Raw genomic sequence first — 22626 nt, forward strand, 5'->3', positions numbered from 1 at the left:
GAATTGTGCCACTTTCATATGTGGTCATATGTTCATATGTGGTCCTAAATTGGATACAGGTCTGATTTTTAACAATCTGTCTGAACAGTCTGAACCGTCAAATCGGCGTTTAGTCAATTCATGAGACTTTTACGTCACTCTAGAACAGGGGTTCCCAACCTTTTTATTATCAGGGACCTGCACAAAATACCAGGACCAGTGGGTGCAGGAGGGGGTGACTGTCTTCCCGTTACGCACTGAGTAAAATAAAAATATTAAAGACATCTACAATAAAAGAGAATTTAGGGTCAAGCAAAAAAGAGTATCCCTGTTTGGAGAATAACCGGCAAGCAGAGCCAGGCACACCACGGCCGCCCGCCACCTTTAAGCAGCACATACAGTGCAGGGAGGGACTGATAGACTAATAGATAGTTAAATAGATAGTTAAATACATAAATAAACCGACCCGATGAGGGAGCACCCAGGCTCGTTGCGTTTTATGATTAGCACCAGATCTAAAATAGTGTGTGTGTGTGTGTGTGTGTGTGTGTGTGTGTCCTCTGAGGGAGCTATTGGCTATTATTCATCCGCAAGCTTGAGCCGAGGTACACAGTCCCACGCTGCCCGACAACCTGCCATGTTTTATCCATAGGATAGCGCGCTGTTAGTGATGTTTTTGTTACTTCTGCGCATGTGGCTCAGTTCAGGATCATGACCCGTTTACACTGGAATGCGATATTGGCCGCATTTAAAAATTAATTTGAACAGTCAAACAAAAAAATTGGATCTGAGCAATAAATCTGCACTGCTTGTACTGTGAACGTAGCCTAAATCTTCTGGCTATCTGCTGTTCAATATTGCAGTCATGTGGGAAAAGGAGCTGGTGTCGATATTCCGTAAAAGTAGTTCCATAAATTTCCCCACTCTTACCTAGTATAATTTCCGAGAAAATGCTGGTACGGCTATGAATGGAAATGTGGGAACAGAATAGGATTTCATAGGATAGCATAGGATTTCCATAAAGTAGGGCTGGAGCCGAATCCAAATAAAGCACAAATAGTGGGTTGGGAGAGGTAGAACGGGTGAAGAAATTTCCTTCTCCGGAGGCAGAGAGTGCAGGACAGGTTGAAAATGATCATACTAATGTAATAACATTGGGTTAGGGCTATTTCATTTGCGGACGGGGGCTCTGTCCCCACTCCATCAGTGGAGGGAACCGAGTTGAGAGGGGAGATGGGGAGCGAAGCGCTGGTCTCTGAGAGCCAGGAAAAAAAACTAACCAATTCAGATTGTACGTCCGTTGTGGACAGATTGTCCAAACGACCGCATATGTAACAGTCATCTAATGTGGGAACAGACTCCATACTGAACTTTTCCATAAAGGTCAATGTGGAAATGACTGCCTACTGCCTTTGCCAGATATTTTTTATCCAGCAATGTTACGGATTCCATGTTGGAAAGGGGTTTATAAGTGTAATTACGGTACTATTGATATCACTCGAGAAGTTCTCCAGAGAGGTAAATAGAAAACCTTTCTCAATAAGTGTGCTGATAATAAAACGATATTACTCCAAGCTCACCATACAACATGATTGACTGGGTTTTCTTTTCCATATTTTTGACCTTTTATAAAAAATAGCTTGAATGGGTTTGCTAAATTAGTTATTAAATCATCCCAATTTAACCCCTCTATGTCATTATATAGAAAGAAAGAAAAAAAAGAGAAAGAAAGAAAGAAAGAAAGAAAGAAAGAAAGAAAGAAAGAAAGAAAGAAAGAAAGAAAATAAAGAATGTACATGATGGGGGAGCAGCAGCTGTGATAAAGAGCGCATTCAGCCCGTCGGGAAGCCGGGGCTGAAAGGCCGATTGAAAGCCGAAATTACCACGGTCGACAGCTGCAGAGATAAAGAGAGAGGCTTCCACGCAGGGAAGAAATGGGATGCCAAAGTGCCATCCATTGCAACGACTGTGGAAAAAATCCAATACGCCAATGAGAACAGATTGGGAGGCGATCCTTTGGGGAAAGTCGTGGACTCCAAATAATCTCCAGCTATGAAATAGCGCTAAAACGGTACGAGAGGTCGCCAATAAACAAAGATCTCCTTCCGTCTCTGGAAATGCCACCAGTGACGAAGGGGATGATGAATTCAAAATAAAATAAATGTCAAGTCAGGAAATTTGAGTTGATTCAAAAGGCTGATCTAGTGTGCACGGCTGAACAGTATTTGAGTAATTTAAAAGGAATCAATCTAACAAGGGGTAATATAGTTGTGACTGGTTTATGTCAAAAGCCTTAAGTGAAGGTTCATTTGGAGGAAAGTTAGGAAGCAATTTGTTTGTGACATGGGCGATCAATTCGTAGGAAATCCAGTGATGGAGCTATTTACTCCAGTATTGATCGAGAGACGGAGGCAGGAGACAGCGACGGTCCGTCCTTCTGCAAAGTAAGGGATTACAACGTGAACAGGACATTCACGGCAAAATAGCCCAGTAAACCCAAGATGGCCTCTCGTTGAAACCTGCATCTGAGAGCGTGTGTGTTTCTGCTCGCTTGCCTGTGAATGAGGCAGAGTGTGTTATTTGCACAGACGGGTCGGGAGGCTTCATCGATCTCTAACGACGCTTTGGCGGTGCGTCCTGGGGCTTACGTGGGAGTAGAAGTCGCCTCGCCACAGAAGAACTGAGATAGGAGCATAGCGTCGCTACTGTCAGTGTCACAACCGATTTTTTTACTCATATGTGACTGACACGGAACCTGATCTTTTCATTTCCGGGTTGGGCCCCTTTTATATGTGGTCCTAAATTGGATACAGGTCTGATTTTTTGCAACCTCAGTCTGAACAGTCAAATAGGAATTCATGCGACTTTTACATCACTCAAGAGCAGGGGGTCCCAACCTTTTTTTATTATCACAGACAGGACCGCAGCACACAAAATGTGTACCACAAAAACAACCCCTAGGTTTAGGAATAAACTCGGAATTCCGCCTCCAACTTTGGGACCGGCGAGCAGAGGGAGGCACAGCCACGGCACCCACACGCGCATCACAGCCACCGGCCACCATTAAGCAGCGTATACAGCACGGGGAGGGGAAATAAATAATAGATAAATAGACCAACCCAGCGAGGGGGCACCCACGCTCGCCGCGTTTCACAAATGGCACCAGATCTAAAAGAGTGTGTGTATGTGTGCGTGCGTCTTCTGAGGGAGCGATCGGGGTGCAATTTGCACACATTCCGTTTTTATCTTATTTCACTAAATTTCCTTATTGAACGACACAAAAAAAGCACTGTCCCCCTGTCTGGATTTTAAGATTTAATCTGCGAGCTTGAACCACCCGGTGCATTTGCCTGCCGTGTTTACTTCCGTAAATGTGTGTGAACAGCCGAAACAAAAAAATCAGATCAGAGCAATAAAACCGAAATGAGCACTGGGGCTTTCAGGGTGAACGTTACCAAAAAAGCAACTCCACATAGTTTCTCCAAGAGTAAGTCATGGGAAAGGGGTCCTAACGGGAGAAACATTCTGTATGGAACAAGAGGGAAGTGTTTTTGTGTAAATTATTTCGCAGAGGAGCGAACACGGCAAATAAGGTGGACACAAACAGCATGGGATAGAGAGAGAGAGAGAGAGAGAGAGAGAGATTGAGGGAGAGAGAGAGAGAGAGAGAGGGAAACAACGAAAGCTGAACAAAGCTTTCCAATTTCCTAACACCCTGAGGGACCAAGGTCCATAAAACTGGATTGCGCTCTCATCAGTGCACCATCTGCTGTTTTCTTCATCTCAAACCAGTGGGAAGCTCTTACTCCCCAGAGGGAATATCTTTCTACGCAATGAACCCGCCTACTTTGTATCTATATGAATACATGAATTTGACAGTATATGAATCTCGACATTTAAAAAGTTAAATTCAATCGATTGATTCATTTCACTGATGCATTTTCCAACAATGAGAGCAGGTGCAGTCAGTGGCTATAAACTGCACGACATGGAGCAGACCGAGATGACTCCTCAATCCTGATAAACTACTAATTGATCGAGGGTTGCCATGGTTTTTATCCTTAATGCTTTACAATAAATATGATAATAAGCAGTAATTTTGCCCCATCACCCTGTGACCTGTGAATGTCCTGCTTTACGTACACGAAAGGAACTTTCGCAAACATAGACCAGTTCACCAGCACAAGCATCACGATAATGTCAGCATTTCTTTCTGTATTAATGAAAACAAATTGAAGGTGCAACTTTACTTGACTGGTAAAACAATAACAATTTCCGCATTGTGTTTCAATTGTTTTAAGAGTACAGTGATATACAACCGTTGGTAACACAATCATAACATTTGTAAATATTTTACTGAAACTTAAAAAAAAACGGATCTAATAATTTCTAATCGAATTGAATCTCAATCTAATTCAATTTACAAAATTCTTTTTTTTAAGAAAAGCAACCAAAATTACAGTTGTAAGATGTATGATTTCTGATAAGCATTTGACGGTATATCTGGGCAGTAATATATAAGTGTAAAATTTCTCGTTATTTTTCACCACAGCCCGAAATTGTTCTCCGGATCAACCAGGGTGAAGGGGTAATTGTGAAAGATTTATTGATTGCACTGATTCCACGAGATAGGAAGGCGTCGTTCACTGTAAATGCCAGAAGTTCCCGTTAATAGTTGCATCCCTCCATGTTTTTACATATCTCCTTAGGGCGGCTCCAGCGTTGTGTCTCCTGCTCACCACCTCAGAAAAAGGGCAATGATCCAAGATTTAACTTTTCCAATTACGATGAAGCGAGTGTGAAGCCCGGCTTTCGCTTGAGAAGCTGATTTATGGTTACTGCTGAAATTGGATTACTGTCACTGGTTGTATCCATACTTGAAGACCCTTTAAACAACTTTAGAGCCTGTGGCGCTAGAGGTCTGTGGCGATTTAGGGTTGTTGCGTGCCTTGCTGAGGGGCAAAATAGCTCAAACCAGCGACAGTGCCTTGGGATACTTATTATTAAATCAGCGGCATGAGACTGGGAAGCACAACAAACGAGAAACTAGAATCTCAAAATCAAGTATCATGTAATTCATAATCCAACTACTTCTTTATAACCTTCTTCTCAACAACAATGGGAGTTAATTGAATTCAACAGGCAACGGACATTTTCCCTTTTTCTCTCCATCTTAATTCTCTTCTGCTTTGCGTTGGCTTCTGCCACCATGCAACATAATGCCGCATAAACGTAGCGAAAACAATGTGCAATTACTGCTCACGGTCATTCTTTTCTTTTGCAGTACTTATTAGTACAAGTACAGGAGTACAGCTTTCACACACAAAGGATTCCTGCAGGATTCTATACCGAGTGAACCAGTGATTTTGTGGTTTTCCTATTGATGCTGTCAGTGGATGAACACGCTACTCAGTCTCATTGTCTACTATAACTTCTTCTACTTCTACTTCTACTACTACTTTTGTCTGCTTAAACATATAAGCTTCACCTTGAAATGTCTCTCGAGTAACCATTGCTTACTTACCTGGTGGTATATAGGAACAGGAGCCGGAGGAGCTGACCAACACATTGGTTTGGAAAGTTGCATCAAACCTTTCATCGGCACTGGGGTGGGGTAGAAGACACTAAGATTACACAAACATACACATATAGTATGTGTGTGTATGTCCAAGAGCGGTGTGCCAATTCAAACCCAGTACATATATATAGGCATACAGTATATACAGTATATGTATATGCACCGCTCAGCCATAACCTTAGAACCACAGGTGAAGTGAATAACATTGCTCGTCTTGCTCCAATGGCACCTGTTTAGGGGTGGGATATAATAGGCAGTAAGTGAACAGTCAGTTCTTGAAGTTGAAATTGTTGTTGGCCAAATTGTGATGGCTAGACGACTGGGTCAGAGCATCTCCAAAAAGACAGGTCTTGTGGGGTGTTCCCCATATGCAGTGGTTAGTACCTGCCAAGAGTGGTCCAAGGAAGGACAACCGGTGAAGCGGCGAAAGGGTCATGGGCGCCCGTCGGCTCATTGATGCAAGTGGAGAGCGAAATCCAGCCTGTTTTGTCCGATCCCACAGAAGAGCAACTGTAGCAAAAATTGCTGAAAAAGTTAATGCTGCTGTGATAGAAAGGTGTCAGAACACACAGTGCATCACTGCTTGCTGCGTATGGGGCTGCGTAGCCGCAGACCGGTCAGAGTGCTCATGTTGACCCCAGTCCACCGCTGAAAGCTTCTACAATGGGCACGTGAGTGTCAGAACTGGACCATGGAGCAATGGAAGAAGGTGGCCTGGTCTGATGAATCATGTTTTCTTTTACATCATGTGGATGGGCGGGGTTAAGGTCCAATTTGATCGAGCATCTGTGGGATGTGCTGGAACAACAAGCCTGATCCATGGAGGACCCACCTTGGAACTTATGGCCCTTTCCCACTGCACCAAAAACCCACTAACACCCGCTAAAATCTGAAATTTGTCATCAGTGGAAAGGAAAAACCCGGGTTTCAGTACCGGGTCAAATGACCCGGCAATAGACACGGGTTTTAATTGGCTCCACCTCCAATCAACCGCGCATCTCCACGCAGCACCCACACCGTGGTATTGTATGCAGCGTAAAATAGCGACTGGTCAGAGAGCTGGTCGTAAGTCCAAACGGTCGTTAAACAGGTAGGTCATTACGTGAGGAGCACCTGTATAAGTATATAGACATCCCTAGAGAACCCTCAAACCTACCAAAGGTAATTGAAATAGATATTTCTCAAAGTAGGTAAAATGCTGTGTGTGCTTCAGAGTGTAATCAGGTCCAAGGCTATGCTTAGTTGGACGACGGCAAATAAAGCGTTATGTGTTTGCTGCTTCTAATTAGCGGATGGGAGAGAAGTTAACCTCTGCCTCTATTTGTCTTGCTCTGATTGTGTTATGATTGATTCATTATGATACATGATATGTGATCTATTGTTGTGCATTCATAAGCCGGCTAATTAATTTGTCAATGTGATTCATTGCAGTGAATCATGGCGACCGGCCTTTTGCTAAAATATTCATAGAAAACGTATACACCTAATGCACTAGTGAGCTTAGATGAAAAACGACTTGGTATATGGTAAAAGATTGTCAATAACAATGAAAAATGTGGCCATACATCATAATACATAATAATTTGCCCTCTAAAATTGTTGCAGAATGAGCACTTTTTAAAGTAGTCGTTTCCATATATCACATATCACATCCATAGAGAAGGATGTGAGGATAATGTAAGAACAATCATATACTGTCCACTCTGTCGGCTCAAATAGGCAAACTTTTGTAGAAAGACATTGGAATAACACCTAAATATAACTACTGTAGCAATCTCCACTGACTTCCAAACACATCGCTAAGGTGTATTGAGTTTATTACAGACAGTTTTCGATGTGTCAAATCAAAATAAAAACCTTTCTACTTATTGGAAGTGGAATTAGGTTCAAAACGTGCGGCCATTCCTACCTGTTGTAGAGCAGAATGTCCGGCTTCCAGATGAGATTATGAGGGAACCTCACGTTGGTCACTCCTGGGTAGTCGGACGTGTTCCACCGCAGGTAGTTATCATCCCAGTACTGTGCGGCGTGGAGACATAAATCCACTCATCACATTTCATCCTCACACCTTTCCTGTGATCCTGAAGCCAAAGCTCGGCTGACAGGAAGAGCAAGCTATCTCTAACACATTGGCTCGGCTGCCAGGTTCCTCTCTCATCAATCTTTAATTGCAAAAGGTTTCTTGCAGAGAAACAGACCTTTTTTCGGGCGAATAGTTTGCTGCGTGTCAACACACAAATAATGGGTTCATAAAACAAGAGAGGCACAACTGATCAACTTAAAATCATTTTGTCAACATGAACAGATCTGTTAATCAACTCGGTTTTGTCAAACAAATAGTGAATTTGTCAATAGTGACAGACATTACCCCAATCCAATGGAAATAAATAATGACTCATTCTGGAGTTAACCACCCAATGGAAACCTGGGGAACATTGTGTTTACATTGCAGCTGTAACCAAGCCGAACAAAATTATTATTACCATTCATCATGCCTCTCATTAACATATTTGTCTGATTGTGGGTGTTTTTAAGTCATTGAGCCATGCACATTTTACTTGCAATAATTACCACCGCCGGCAGCAATGACAAGTCGGAGAGGTTTTGCAATAAATTCACCAGAACACCTCTCGGGAATCGATACACGTTAGATATATAACTTTTTCTCCCCCCCGGAGTCGGCACAAGGTCAACGACTGCGAAGCCGTCAGAAGACAGATATGTCAGTGAAGTACATTCTTTAGAGCGTGGAGTAGCGCCCTGCAGGAAGATGGAGTGAGCCGGCAGCGGTTGGAACAGGTGATTTAAAAGCGTTCCGGACAGCCTTGATGTGGCATGCTGATGATGCAGAAGTAGCAGGGCGGTGCCACACAATAGACCGCAATAAAACATCAGCGTTGATGTCCTTCAGCCTGTTGAAATACTGGATGTAAGGAGGAGCGGCATGTTTTCATTCAAGAGGAGAATATTACTTGTGTGTGTCAGTAAATAGGACGGAAGAACAAAGCGTGAACGGGCTGAGATTGCAACCACCAGAATAATCCTATCGGACCGTCTGAAGAGGCGTTGAGATGCATACATTTCTTGAAGGGCTTAGAGCTTGGAAGCCAGAAGTAAACTCGCAAGCTCGGTTCTAGCCGTACTGTCGTCTAAAGTGGGATTGAGTCTGGATATGGATGTTGCATTCTACAGTTGCTATGGCTACCTTTACATTCATTAATTTAGCAGATGCTTAGAGAGGCTAGAAAGAATCAAAGCATTACACGCAAACCCCAAACTTATGTGCGTGAGCTTCTGTTTCCAAATTCACCCAGATATAAGCGCTAGATGCTGTAAGGAATCAGAACAAAACTGTGTCATTAGTTATTATTTTTTGCTTGTTAATGCATTATGTCAAAATAACAACTTAGAAACAAGTCAACCTCAACAACATGGTAACTGTTTACTGCACTCAATCACACTTAAACGCAAAATTAAAGAAAACTAAATTCTTCAAACACTGTTATTGGGTCTATACAGATATTCAGATATTGTGGACGCAATATTATTTAAAGTGGTAATCCGCAAGATAATTTTGTGAAAACAATCACATGTTTGATACCATATTTATTTAGCTGTCACATTATAAGAAAAAGTCATTCAATGTATTTGCGTTATGCATGTGCTTCTAGCTGTGCTGTTTCCACTGATGGGTGTCGGGGTCCACCAGGACTCCATGCTGGCTGTGGTCAGTAAACTGTCGATATGGATGAAGGTTGACAAAAAGGAACAGCACCCTCGGATGAAATAAATGTCCCCACCATCCCAAAATGAGGGTAAACCTGGAAAAGTCACAGTTTTGAATGGAATTCTGAGACTTGCAGCCATCCAATAAAGATGATCTTATAAGATTGCCACTTTAAAAGACCATTCCGTTTAAAATGAGGACAGCAGAGTTCTGCACACGCTATAATACTAATCTTGTTTTTTATCAGAAATAAAGTGAAACGTCCTTTTATTCCCACTGTCCCACTGAATGAAACGCAGGTGAAATCAGCCTCCACTAACACGGGCAATGACAGAGCTGCCACAGCTGTTTGGGGATGTTGCTACTTAAAAAAAAAAATCCTCAGCTTCTTTGTCGCCGTCATGTCTGGCTGTGACTCGCCTTACATTAGTGCAACGACACAGAATTGGAGGCTTTACAAGCATTACAGTGAAGAGGAGACGTCTTACCAGTTGTAGCCATATGTTGGTTGTCAACACCTGGTTCTTCTCATCCTGCCAGGGGGGAAAGTAAGGTTCAATATTTTAACATCAGAAAATGGACAACCATTCTGTCATTATAGCCTAGGGTATTTATATACTTTTAAGTTGAGGGTCCAGAGAAAATATTGAGGCAGTAGAGATGAAACATCCATAACAATTTTGCATTTCGCGATGGAAGTGTGAGATTTGGAGCAGGTGTAGGTTTTATGTTATGAAACAATATAGATATGGAGGCACCCGGATCTGGCCGTCGAGGGCCATGGTACCATCTTTCAGAATGGCCGCCACATTTAATGTTGTGAGGGGAACAGCTTGACTTCTAGTTGGTGGCAATTTTAAACAATGGCTGCCGTGGCCAAATTCAGTGTGCCCCTATATCTACAATATCAGTCTTTTCATGAGATATAAACCTACTGTTAGGCCCACGGCATCCCGGCACCACTAGAGGCCGCTCTTGACCCATACGCGGCTCCTCCCTTAGGCCAACTTCACACACCTGGGATCAATTACCTTCATCACCCACACAGTATTTATTCTCCAGCTCCCCAGTCAAGCATTGCCAGACCGTCAACTAGCTTACCCAAGGTGTACTGCTACTGGCCAGTTCCTAGTTCCTAGTTCCTAGCTCCTAACTCCTAGTGCTTGTTCCTAGTTTATGTCTCCTTGTTTCATCTTCCCCTAACCTGCTTGTCTCTCATCGACCAAGTCTGTCCATCCCTCTCCATCCACCCCGGTTCCCTGTCTCTCCACCCGGATCCTGGACCCCTCCTTCCCGGTCGTCATCATCCCTGCCCTGCCCTACTCCATCCCTACCTGACCGGGTCCCTCCGGCCATCTCCACCGTGTGGTCTAATAAACATCCTTCGTCTGCCTCCCGTCTCTCTGTGTCGTGCGTTTGGGTCCCTCCTAGCGCCGGTCGTAACAGTACGGTCTGGCCAAAAGACATGGACCCAGCCGACACAGCAGAGCTCGGCCGCACACTCCAGAACCAAGGAGTGTTGCTTGGTCAACATGACCAAGCTCTCCGGGACATCGCTGACCACCTCCGGACCACCATTCCTTCGGCTTCTCCGGCTCCCGTGGCCCCCCCTGCCCCTCCGGCCCTCCCTCCCGCCTCCACCATGGCCCTCGGTCCCCCACTCTTCCCCCCTGAGCCCCCATTCCGGCTCCAGCGCCCTCCGACCGCGACGTAGGCACCTGCCACGCCTTCCTAGTGCAGTGCGCGGTGGTTTTCCAGCAGGACCCATCGTCGTACACCTCCGATGGCGCCCGCATCGCATTCCTCATCTCCTGTCTGAGAGGGGCGGCTCTCAGCTGTGGTTCCGTGGTTTGGGATCAGGGGGGCCCCGAGAGTCTCTCCTATGATCTGTTCACCTGCGAAATGAGGAGAATCTTCGATCACCCAGTTCGCGGCAAGGAGGCCGCCAGAAGACTCCTCTCCGTCCGCCAGGGTCCCCGTAGCGTTGCCTCCCTCGTCGTCGAGTTCTGGACGCTAGCCGCAGAAAGCGGCTGGAACGACGGAGCCCTGCAGGACGTGTTTCAGCGTGCCCTTAACGACGAGTTGCGGGACGAGCCGACGGACCTGGACCAACTGGTAGATACCGCAATTCGCCTGGACAACCGGCTACGGGAGCACCGGTGCGGAGGGGGAGGGCAGACTACAGCCCGTGCCTCCTGCCTGGGCGGCCACGCCCCGGTCTCAGCATCAACTACTCTCAAGCCCCCCGACTCACTCCGATGCCGAGCCCATGCAACTCGGTCGCTCCCAGATCTTCCCTGAGGAGCAAGCCCGCCGCATACAGACCGGTGCCTGTCTGTATTGCGGCCATCCGGGACACCTCCAAGCCACTTGCCCGTTCCGGCCGAGAGAGGACTACTCCTTGGTAGGGTTACGTTCCGGCAGCTCCAGCTCCAACCCTCTCTCCCATCCTCTGCTCCCGGCTACCCTCTCGTGGGGGGTTATAACACTCTCTTCCTCCGCTCTCATAGATTCTGGGGTGGATGAGAGTTTTCTCAACCTGGGACTAGCACGCCACCTAGGGCTGAGACGCGTCCCTCTCCCCACACCGCTCGAGGTCAAGGGACTGACCGGGTCACATCTGACCCGGATTACCCACCAGACGGCCCCCCTCGAGTTGCTACTCTCCAGAAACCACAGTGAGTCTATGGGGTTCTTCCTCATCCATTCCCCCCAGAACCCCCTGATTCTGGGGTACCCCTGGCTCCGGACCCACAACCCCCAGATGGACTGGCGCTCGGGTGGCGTGAGCACCTGGAGCACGCACTGCCACACCCACTGCCTCCTCCTCGGCCTCTACCCCTCCGCCGGACGCGGCGGGGTAGAGGGCCGAGAGCCCGGACCTGTCCCTCTGTTCCATCGCAATATCTGGACCTGGCCCCGGTTTTCAACAAGCAGGGCGCACTGTCCCTATCACCTCATCGCCCCTACGACTGCGCAATCAACCTCCTGCTAGGCGCCCCCCTCCCCTGCAGTTGCCTGTATAACCTTTTCCGGCCCAAACAGGAGTTCATGGAGACCTACATCCGCAACTCCCTTGCCGCCGGGATCATTCGCCCCTCGTCATCTTCGCTGGGCGCGGGGTTCTTTTTTGTCGCCAAGAACGACAAGACCCTCCGTCCCTGCATTGACTTCAGGGGACTCAATGACATCACAGTCAAGAACAAGTATCCCTTGCCTCTGATGGACTCAGTCTACATTCCCATCCGGGGTGCCACCCACTTCACCAAACTTGACCTCTGCAACGCCTACTACCTGGTCCGCATCCGCGACGGGGATGAATGGAAGACTGCCTTCAACACCCCGCTCGGACACTTTGAATATCTGGTAATGCCTTTCGGTCTGTCAAATGCCCCAGCGGTCTTCCAGGCCCTGATTAACAATGTCCTCCGGGACATGCTCAATTCTCAGTGCTCAGTGGCGATAGTGGCGCCGCCCCTAGCGGTCGCCTGCGCCGGCGCTCCGGTTACTTTCTTACTCTTTAGTATTTTTTTCCTTTTTTTATCACGATGTTCGCCAGAAAAACATCAACAATTAACTCATACGGCCGCGATGCACTCATGGATATAAAAATTTCCCTAAACGAACAACTTTGGGACTTTTTATCCGTGGGAGCAGAGTGGCCGGCGGAAATCCTACGCGGGAACACTCGCAACAACAACAAAAATGGAGTCGCTGTTCCACGAGCCGGCCCACGGAGGAAGCACCGAGGTAAACGAGGCGGCATTCGGGTCAGAATGAGGACGCAACCTTACCGTCCACCTCTGCCAAGCATCCTTCTTGCTAACGTCCAGTCCCTGGAGAACAAGATGGATGAACTTCGAGCGAGGATTCAATTCCAGCGTGACACGAGGAACTGTTGCGTCCTCTGCCTGACGGAAACATGGCTGACCCCACTGGTGCCGGATGAAGCCATACGTCCAGCCGAGGCCTTCTCCGTGTTCCGCGGCGACAGAACGGGAGAGTCGGGGAAATCCAAAGGTGGAGGCGTCTGCCTAATGGTAAACAACCGCTGGTGTAACGCCAACAACACCAAATTCCTCTCCCACTCCTGCTCGCCGAACCTGGAACAGCTGACCATACTATGCCGTCCATTTTATCTCCCCCGGGAATTCAGCACGGTCATCATTACAGCCGTTTATATCCCACCGCAAGCGGACACCGACGCAGCTCTGTCGGTTCTGTACGATGTGTTGTGCGGATTTCAGAACAGACATCCCGACGCGGCTGTGGTGGTGACTGGGGACTTTAACAGGGCCAACCTGAAAAAAGTTCTGCCGAATTTCCACCAACACATCACGTGTGCCACCAGGGGAGACAGAACTCTGGACCATTGTTACACTGCTTACAAGAACGGATACAAGCCCGTGTCGCTTCCTGCTTTCGGGAAATCAGATCACGCCGCGATCTCGCTGCTTCCTGTTTACAGGCCTCTGATCGCGCGGGATCTGGTGATGACGAGGGAAGTGAAGCGGTGGACGGACCAATCAGAGGCTGCGCTTCAGGACGCTCTGACTGACGTAGACTGGGACGTGTTCCAAGCGAGTTCAAGTGACGTCAGCGAGTTTACGGAGGTTGTAGTGAGTTTTGTGGCTACGCTCGCGGATGAAATCGTTCCCACGGTGAAAGTTCGGATATTTCCAAACCAGAAACCATGGGTTGATAAATCCATCCGCTGCGCTCTGAATGCGCGCACGGCCGCTTACAATGACGGACTTGTATCTGGTAACATGGACAATTACAAAGCGGCGTCGTACAATCTGCGGAGGGCGGTGAGGGACGCTAAACGGACGTACAGAGACACCGTGGAGCTGCAGATGGAGCGGGGGGACACCAGACGCTTGTGGGAGGGGCTGCGAACAATAACAAACTACAAGAGCAGCTCCTCCCCAGCCACGAGTGTGGACGCCTCCCTGGCCAACCAACTGAACTCCTTTTATGCGCGGTTCGAGTCTGGCAGCAGCACCGCTAGCTCGCCGGCTAATTGGAGCTACACCGCTGGGGACGAGCGCGCACACTCAGTGTCCGTGCACGAGGTCAGGAGGGCTTTGATGCGGGTGAACACCAGGAAAGCTGCGGGCCCAGACGGCATATCTGGACGAGTACTGAAGACCTGTGCTAACCAGCTAGCTCCGGTGTTCACCACAATATTCAACATCTCCCTGGCTGAATCAGTGGTCCCATCCTGTTTCAAGAGGTCCACCGTCGTTCCTGTCCCGAAGATCGCCTCTCCAACCTGCCTGAATGACTACCGTCCGGTGGCCCTCACCTCGGTGGTCATGAAGTGTTTCGAGAGGCTGATTAAGGATTACATCTGCGCCTCCCTCCCCCGCACCTTGGACCCGTTGCAGTTCGCGTACCGGCAGAACAGATCCACGGATGACGCGGTCTACCAGGTACTGCACACCACGCTCACGCACCTGGATGGCCAGAAGGGGGCCTATGTGAGAATGCTGTTCATTGATTATAGTTCAGCTTTCAACACCATAGTTCCCACCAGACTGGCTGTCAAGTTGTTGGAGCTAGGATTGAATGCTCCGCTGTGCACCTGGATCCTGGACTTCCTCACAGGCCGCCCCCAGGTGGTCAAGGTGGGGAAGTACATGTCAAGCTCCCTCACCCTGAATACAGGATCCCCCCAGGGCTGCGTCCTCAGCCCCCTACTGTACTCCCTGTACACACATGACTGTGTGGCCAGGTCCAGCTCCAACACCATCATCAAGTTTGCTGACGACACCGTGGTCGTGGGCCTGATCACCGACTGCGATGAGAAGGCCTACTGCGAGGAGGTGGCTGACCTGTCACTCTGGTGCCAGGACAACAGCCTCCACCTGAACGTCAGCAAAACCAAGGAGCTGATTGTGGACTTTAGGCGTGGATCACAATCGAGGACGCACGCGCCCTTGTGGATTAATGGGACTTCTGTCGATAGGGTGAGCAGCTTCAGATATCTGGGAGTCCACATCACAGAGGACTTAACATGGACTGTTCATACAGACACTCTGGTGAGAAAGGCGAGGCAGCGTCTCTACCACCTCAGGCAGCTGAGGAAATTCCGGGTCTCGGTGAGGATCCTCAAGTCCTTCTACTCTGGAGCAGTGGAGAGCATCCTGACAGGCAACATCACTGCCTGGTTTGGGAACTGTACTGCCCAGGACAGGCGGGCCCTGCAGAGGGTGGTGCGTTCAGCTGAACGTACCACTGGAACTACCCTCCCCCCCTTGCAGGAGTTATACACCAGGAGGTGTAGTAGCAGAGCCCGTAGGATCATGAAGGATCCTCATCACCCCAACAACGGACTGTTTCAGCTGCTGCGGTCAGGCAAGCGCCTCCGCAGTCACGCAGCGAGAACAGAGAGACTGCGACGGAGTTTCTTCCCTCAAGCCATCAGAACTGTCAACGCTGACCTCACCAGGGGTCCTAACTGAGCCATGCACTAGGCTCCACTACCTACTGTACTGTATGTAGCATACTGTACCGCATACTGTATCACTGTTCAGGGTTGTTCGTGATGCCGTATTGCTGCGCCGTACTGTTGTATACTGTGCTGTATTATCCCAAACACTACCTCACACTATTCACATTCACATGCCACTTTAATTCACATGCCACTTTAAATGCACATATCTGTATATACATAGCCATATTCCTTCAACCTATTCCATTTTATTTCAATTTATTTTTTATTGTATTTTATTCTATATATTTTTTATCTTATTCTATAAGTATTCCACTTACTGTATTACGTTTTAGGAGTCAGTTAGTCGGTCTATAGAAAGGAATTTTCTACTTTTTATTTTATTTTATTTTTGTACTTTTTCCTAGGACTTATTGTGTGCTATCACCGGGTGCGTTGCATTACATTTCACTGCATATATGTATGGAAGTATGTATATGTATGTGACAAATAAAAATCTTGAATCTTGAATCTTGAATCTTGAATTCGTTTGTCTTTGTGTACTTTGACGACATCCTGATCTTTTCCCAATCCCTCTCCGACCAGGAGAGCCACGTACAGTACGCCTGGTGCTGCAGCGGCTCCTGGAGAACCGTCTGTTCGTCAAGGCCGAAAAATGTGTCTTTCATGTTCCGTCCGTTTCCTTCCTAGGGTTCATCATTGACAGAGGGAGGCTGGGGATGGACCTCAAAAAGGTGGCCGCCATGACGGAGTGGCCAACTCCAACGCTTCCTCAGTTTTGCAAACTTCTACCGGCACTTCATCAGAAACTTCAGCCGTATCACCGCTCCACGGTAAGCTCCACCCCTGTGCCTTTCTCTCCCGCAGGCTCACCCCACCTGAACGCAACTATGATGTGGGCAACTGGGAACTCCTCGCCGTCAAACTAACCCTGGAGGAGTGGCGTCACTGGCTTGACCTGCTCGTGGCCGAGGTGTCCGGCCGCCACGGCATCCCGGCAGACGTGGTGTCAGACAGAGGTCCCCAATTCACCTCCCAGGTCTGGTGCGCCTTCTGCTCGGCCCTGGGGGCACAGGTCAGTCTCTCCTCCGGTTTCCACCCCCAGACCAACGGCCAGACGGAGCGGGCAAACCGGGAGGTGGAGGCCATTCTCCGCTGCCTTACGACCACCAACCCCTCCTCCTGGAGCGACCAGCTGCCGTGGACCGAATACGCCCACAACACCCTGGTCAACGCCTCCTCCGGCCTGTCGCCCTTCCACTGCTCTCTGGGCTACCAACTCCCGCTGTTCCCCTCCCAGGAAGCTGAGATCGCCGTACCCTCCGTCCAGGTCGACATCTGACGCTGCTGGAGGATGTCGAAGAGGGCCTGCTCTGCCCTACTCCAGGCATCCATCAGGTCGCAGCGGCAGGCGAACCGGCACCGTGCGGCTATGCGGTATGGCTCTCCACCAAGGATTTGCCCCTCAAGGTGGACTCCCGAAAAGTCGCTCCCCGGTATGTTGGTCCCTTCCCCATTGTATCCATCAACAACTGTGCCGTACGTCTCCGCCTCCCTCCCTCTGTGTCCACACAAACTTTCATGTGTCCCTGGTTAAGCTAGTGGTCTCCAGCCCCCTCTCCCTCCCCGCAAAGGCCCAACCACTCCCCCGCGCCTGCTGGACGTGCTGTGCCGGGGGAGGGGCCTTCAGTACCTCGTGGACTGGGAGGGGTACGGTCCGGAGGAACGCTCCTGGGTCCCCAGAAACAGATCCCGGATGCCTCCCTCATCCGGGATTTCAACCACACTTGCCCTTCCGGTTCCAGATGTCCGCCAAGGGGCTTCCGTAGAGAGGGGGGGGTACTGTTGGGCCCATGGCCTCACAGCACCCCTAGAGGCCACTCTTGACCCATCCGCGGCTCCTCCCTTAGGCCAATTTCACACACAAGGGATCAATTACCTTCATCACCCACACACTATTTATTCTCCAGCTCCCCAGTCACTCATTGCCAGACCGTCAACTAGCTTACCCAAGTTGTACTGCTACTGGCCAGTTCTAGCCCTAGCGCTTGTTCCTAGGTTATGTCTCCTTGTTTCGTCTTCCCCTAACCTGCTTGTCTCCTCTCGTCGACCAAGTCTTGTCCGTCCCTCTCTATCCAGCCCGGTTCCCCGTCTCTCCACCCGGATCCTGGACCCCTTCTTCCCGGTCGTCATCATTCCTGCCCTGCCCTGCTCCATCCCAACCTGACTGGGTCCCTCTGGCCATCTCCACCGTGTTGTCTTATAAACATCCTTTGGCTGCCTCCCGTCTCTCTGTGTCGTGCGTTTGGGTCACTTCTAGCTCTGGCCGTAACACCTACATCTTTGCCCAATCTGACGATTTAATTGCAAATTGCCCGATTATTGTGCTCAACAGCCCCACTAAAAGGAACACTTAACCTAAACACAATTTTTTTTGATCATTGGGACTGGAAAATAAGGTTCAGGTTAAAAAAATTTTTTTCCATTGAACCAGTGTCGAGAGGGGAGAAACAGTCACGGAACAAAAGCAACCAGCAGTGTTTTTATGTGGTAGCTACCATGTCATACTAGAAAACAAAATAGCTTAATTTAACTGGATGGTTGAGGAAACTATTGAAAGAAAGTACTGTGTGTCCTCCGTCTCATTCTGATACAGAAACAGCCCAAAATCGTTTTCCCTTCAGCTGAGAACGGTCAGCTGTACTTAGGTTTGCAGAGTTGGATCAGTCTCCTTTTGTCGAAATAACAAGGATCCTTTGTCGAGGTTTGGGAAAACTTTGTGTGTGAATAGTAAATTGGGTCCATTTATATACGTCAGCGCTTTTCAATCATACTCAAAGCGCTTTACAGTGCATGCCTCACATACATTGATACATCGATGGCAGCGGCGGCTGGGCATGGCGCACACCTACTCATCGAGAGAAGTTAGGGGTTCAGTGTCTTGCTCAAGGACACTTCAACGTGCCAGTAGGAGGAGGCAGTAACCGAACCAGGAACCCTCTGATTACTGGATATTACTCTACTTCCTGAGCCACCGTCCCCCCCAGCGTGTAGTTGAGAGCCTGTTTACCGTCACCTCAGGGCGTGTCCTCCGTCTGACCGACAGGTCTACTAGTCAATGCAAGGTGAGTAGGGCGGTGCCCCAGCCCTTCACCCCGATTAATTTGTCTAGACGGGCCTGAGAAAGTCGAAATCGGCGTCACATGATTGGCGACGTTAACTAGCCGATTCCAATGGGGGGCTAATACGAAAACATAAACTTAGCTTATGTTGTGCCTAATTAATAGGGTATCTTATCAAATCAATCAGGCTGAGCTCACTTCCCTGCACCCCAGCCGCAAGTGATACTGCTGAGCGCCGCTGAGTGCGGCCTGTACTCAGCCCACATTTCATCCGCCCTTGCCACCTCTCAGCCTAGTCAACGACACTCAATTATGTTTATACAAGTAAAGCTACTGCTTAGAGACCAGCACCTATACGGGCAAAAGTTAGGCTCAGGGTTAGGATTGGGGTTAACCATAACCCAGTAGAAATGACCATAAAACAACATAATTTATAAAGAAAGATAAAATAGGAAAACAATAAAAACAATTGTTAAAAAAAATATATATTAAGTAATAATAACAATAACACCAACAACAATAATACTAACATTAACAATAATTAATATACTTTCCAAATTGTATATTAAGAAGATTTGAAACACATACATTTCCACTCAGGACTCGGGAGTGTTTTTTACTTTACTTGACAGAACTATAGTTTAATAAAACCTGAAGCTCTGCCAGGTGATCTGCACGTTCATGCACGTGAGTAGGTTTTTCTTTGTGTTCACCCACCACATCCATGATCTGCATGAGGCTGAGGCCGAAGCGGACGGTGAGAGTCTGGGAGTCGTTGAGCACGGGTCTCACCAGCGGGTTGTAGTCGACCATCAGGTCACTGTAGAGCCTGCGCTGGTTCTCCCCCTGAAGGGACACTGCCGAAAAGAGAGAGAGTGGGAGGGAGAGAGAGAGAGAGAGAGAGAAAGAAAGGGAATAAGAGTCGTAATTAAACTGGATGGTGGTGCCGATGGCTAACGGTCTGTATTCGTTTCTCTAATAATTCCAAGACACACTTTCGATTACTGATGCAATTTCTCACCAACAACAATCCTGAACAATATCTGACACTGTTTGTCAGAGTACCAACCTGGCTGTACCCGAGCACCTGCTTTCACTCAATTCTTGTAGCATTATTTACTCAGACAAACACAGTAGGAACTGGTAGCACAGCAAAATCACTGCAAAATAGAAGCTCATCTTAAGGCTGAGGTGTCAAATAAAATATGTTAAGACATTCAGTAGAAGTGTAAGCTCTAGCTGTATTCTGTAAATAGACCTATACATATTTTTGTTAAACAGAAAGTTGTCCCTTAATGCTCGTCTATGCGTCATGCATCACTTGGAATATTTGAATGATAAATGAGCAAGAGGCGGTTTTGTTTCATGTTATCACTTTGAATTGCCTTTCGACAGTATAGAAAAATTATAAGCACAACATCTGCGATCGCTCTGATGGAAGGTGTATAAAGTTAGGAGGATTCCAGGTTGAGCTTAGAAGACCTTGAGAAGATATTATTTTAAGGGAATTTGGTGACGTGGTTAGGATTTTTTTTTAGAATAGACTAAACTACTGAATTGACTACTAACTATTAACAACTAACTATTTACTTTCAAAATGCCACCGGGACAAATGATCCAGCAACAGCCATAGGAGACCACTTTGGAAGCACGGTTTGCCAGAGATCAAGTGGCGCTTGCTCTGGGTTCCCACCGCGGTGCCCCGCTTCTTTTTTTCAAACGAAAGAATGATCAGCACAGAGAGATGAGATAGGGCTTGGCTTTGTCTGCGTCTGGGCTGGAGTCCCCCTCGGACCCCGAAACCATGTAATCAAATTTCACTGAGCTGAAGCCAGATCCAGGAATCAATGTGTTATTGTCCGAAGATGCATGTTACAGGCCATCAGACCCCAAAAGAAGCTGCTGCATGTTGGGTGCCAGATAAACGGGGACGGAGCTTCCTCAAACCAATGAATGAAACTGGAGTTTATCAATAATGTCAGTGAGATGGCTCAGGGCTTCAACACACCCAGACGCATGCACAGTGCCACACGCATGCACGCACATACACACCCACACACACGCACACACACACACACACACACACCCACACACACCATCTGTCAAATTGAATTCATCTGCACACCCAGAAGAGCCAAAATAAGAACCCCCCTGAAGTCTTTGAGTTTTAACTTTCCATTTAATTAAGTAGGCAAATTTAAGCAAAAATATTGAACTACAGAGGGATAGAGAGATTTCCAATTTAGATTTTGAATTTTGAATACATGGTGTTTCCATACTAAACCCTTTATATACTATATAAACTGTATACACTATATATATTATATAAACTACATACACTATATATAGTATATACACTATATATACTATCTGTACTATATATACTTGATATACAATATACACTATATATACTATACAGTATATACCATATTCACTATATATACTATATACACTATATACATCTCATCACCGTTCTCAGTGTCGTTCCTGCAGTCTGTCAGTATTCACTACACTAGCATCCGCAATTACCTTGAAATAATACGGTCCTCGCCTATCGACCAATTCAGTTAACGACCTGGTCCTCGGAACGGAACTTGGTCGTTAAGTGAGGAGTACCTGTACTGTAAACAATATATATATAGTGTTGGTGTGTGTGTGTGTGTGTGTGTATATATATATAGAGAGAGCTTATTGTGCGTAATCACCGGGTGTCATGACATTTCACTGCATATATGTATGACCGTATGTATATGTATGTGACAAAAAATCTCTTGAACTTGAACTATATATATATATATATATATATATATATATATATATATATATATATATATATATATATATACACACACACACACACACACACACACACACACACACACACACACACACACACACACACACACACACACACACACACACAGAGTATATACATACATAAATACATAATGTAGCTTGAATGTTATTCTCCCTTGTAAGTCGCTTTGGATAAAAGCGTCTGCTAAATGATTAAATGTAATGTAAATGTAATAATACAAATATAAAACAGCATTGCTAATCATTTTTGAAAGGTGGACCTACCGTTCTATTTTAACAGTAAACATGTTTTTTGGAACTTGTGCTTTCTTGACTGACTGAAGAAACTGATATCACTTGGATCAAAACAAAAACCCTGTACAACAGCAAAACTGCGGCTTTGTCCAATCATTTCAAATGGAAAAGTTTACGATACGATAGTCTGAGGTCATTTCAGATCACTTGAGATCATTTGAGGGAAGATAAGATTAAGCTGTTGATGTTTCGCCAAAGTGAAATTGAAGGATATTTGGGGAGAAGCTCACCTTGCAGCATGCAGGCAGAGAGTGCAGTGCAGAGCAGAGCATTCCAGGATCCCATCTCCGACTGCATTCGTTTATGTTATTCTTATTGTCTCCCTCTGGGTCTGCTCCTCCACAGCCTGTTCTACCCACAGAGAGAAGGCTCAGAAGTTGCGCACGGGCGCTTTGCACAAAAACAAAATAGTGCAGAATAAAAAAAAAAACCGAAAAGCTCCTGCTCCTCCCACTGAGCAGCTCGTGGTCATTCTGCCTCCAGTGATCCGGGCACAACCCATCCTAAATTCATTGACGTATTCACTGTGAATGTGCCGCTTTTTCATTTTTCGATTTAAGATTTTCCATTCGTCTCATTTGAATTATTCTCCGTTGAATATTCTGTGCTACTCCGCAATACAAAATAAAAACAAACAAACAGACAGAACATT

General features: G+C 47.1%; 1 protein-coding gene across 1 annotated transcript in view; it reads right to left on the reverse strand.

The window, feature by feature from the left end:
• The window catches only part of chrna7a (cholinergic receptor, nicotinic, alpha 7a (neuronal)), a 37638-nt gene extending 15277 nt beyond the window's left edge, over positions 1–22361 (reverse strand). Inside the window, exons 1-5 of the mRNA XM_079998292.1 lie at positions 22205–22361; positions 19581–19720; positions 9773–9817; positions 7467–7576; positions 5504–5583 (exon numbers count right to left, since the gene is read on the reverse strand). Coding sequence (XP_079854418.1) covers positions 5504–5583; positions 7467–7576; positions 9773–9817; positions 19581–19720; positions 22205–22271 — 442 coding nt within the window. The 5' untranslated portion in view covers positions 22272–22361. The remainder of the gene's footprint in view (positions 1–5503; positions 5584–7466; positions 7577–9772; positions 9818–19580; positions 19721–22204) is intronic.
• Positions 22362–22626: the final 265 nt, after the last annotated feature.

This window comes from Zeus faber (genome assembly GCF_960531495.2).
Source record: "Zeus faber genome assembly, chromosome: 3".
NCBI classification, from domain to species: domain Eukaryota; kingdom Metazoa; phylum Chordata; class Actinopteri; order Zeiformes; family Zeidae; genus Zeus; species Zeus faber.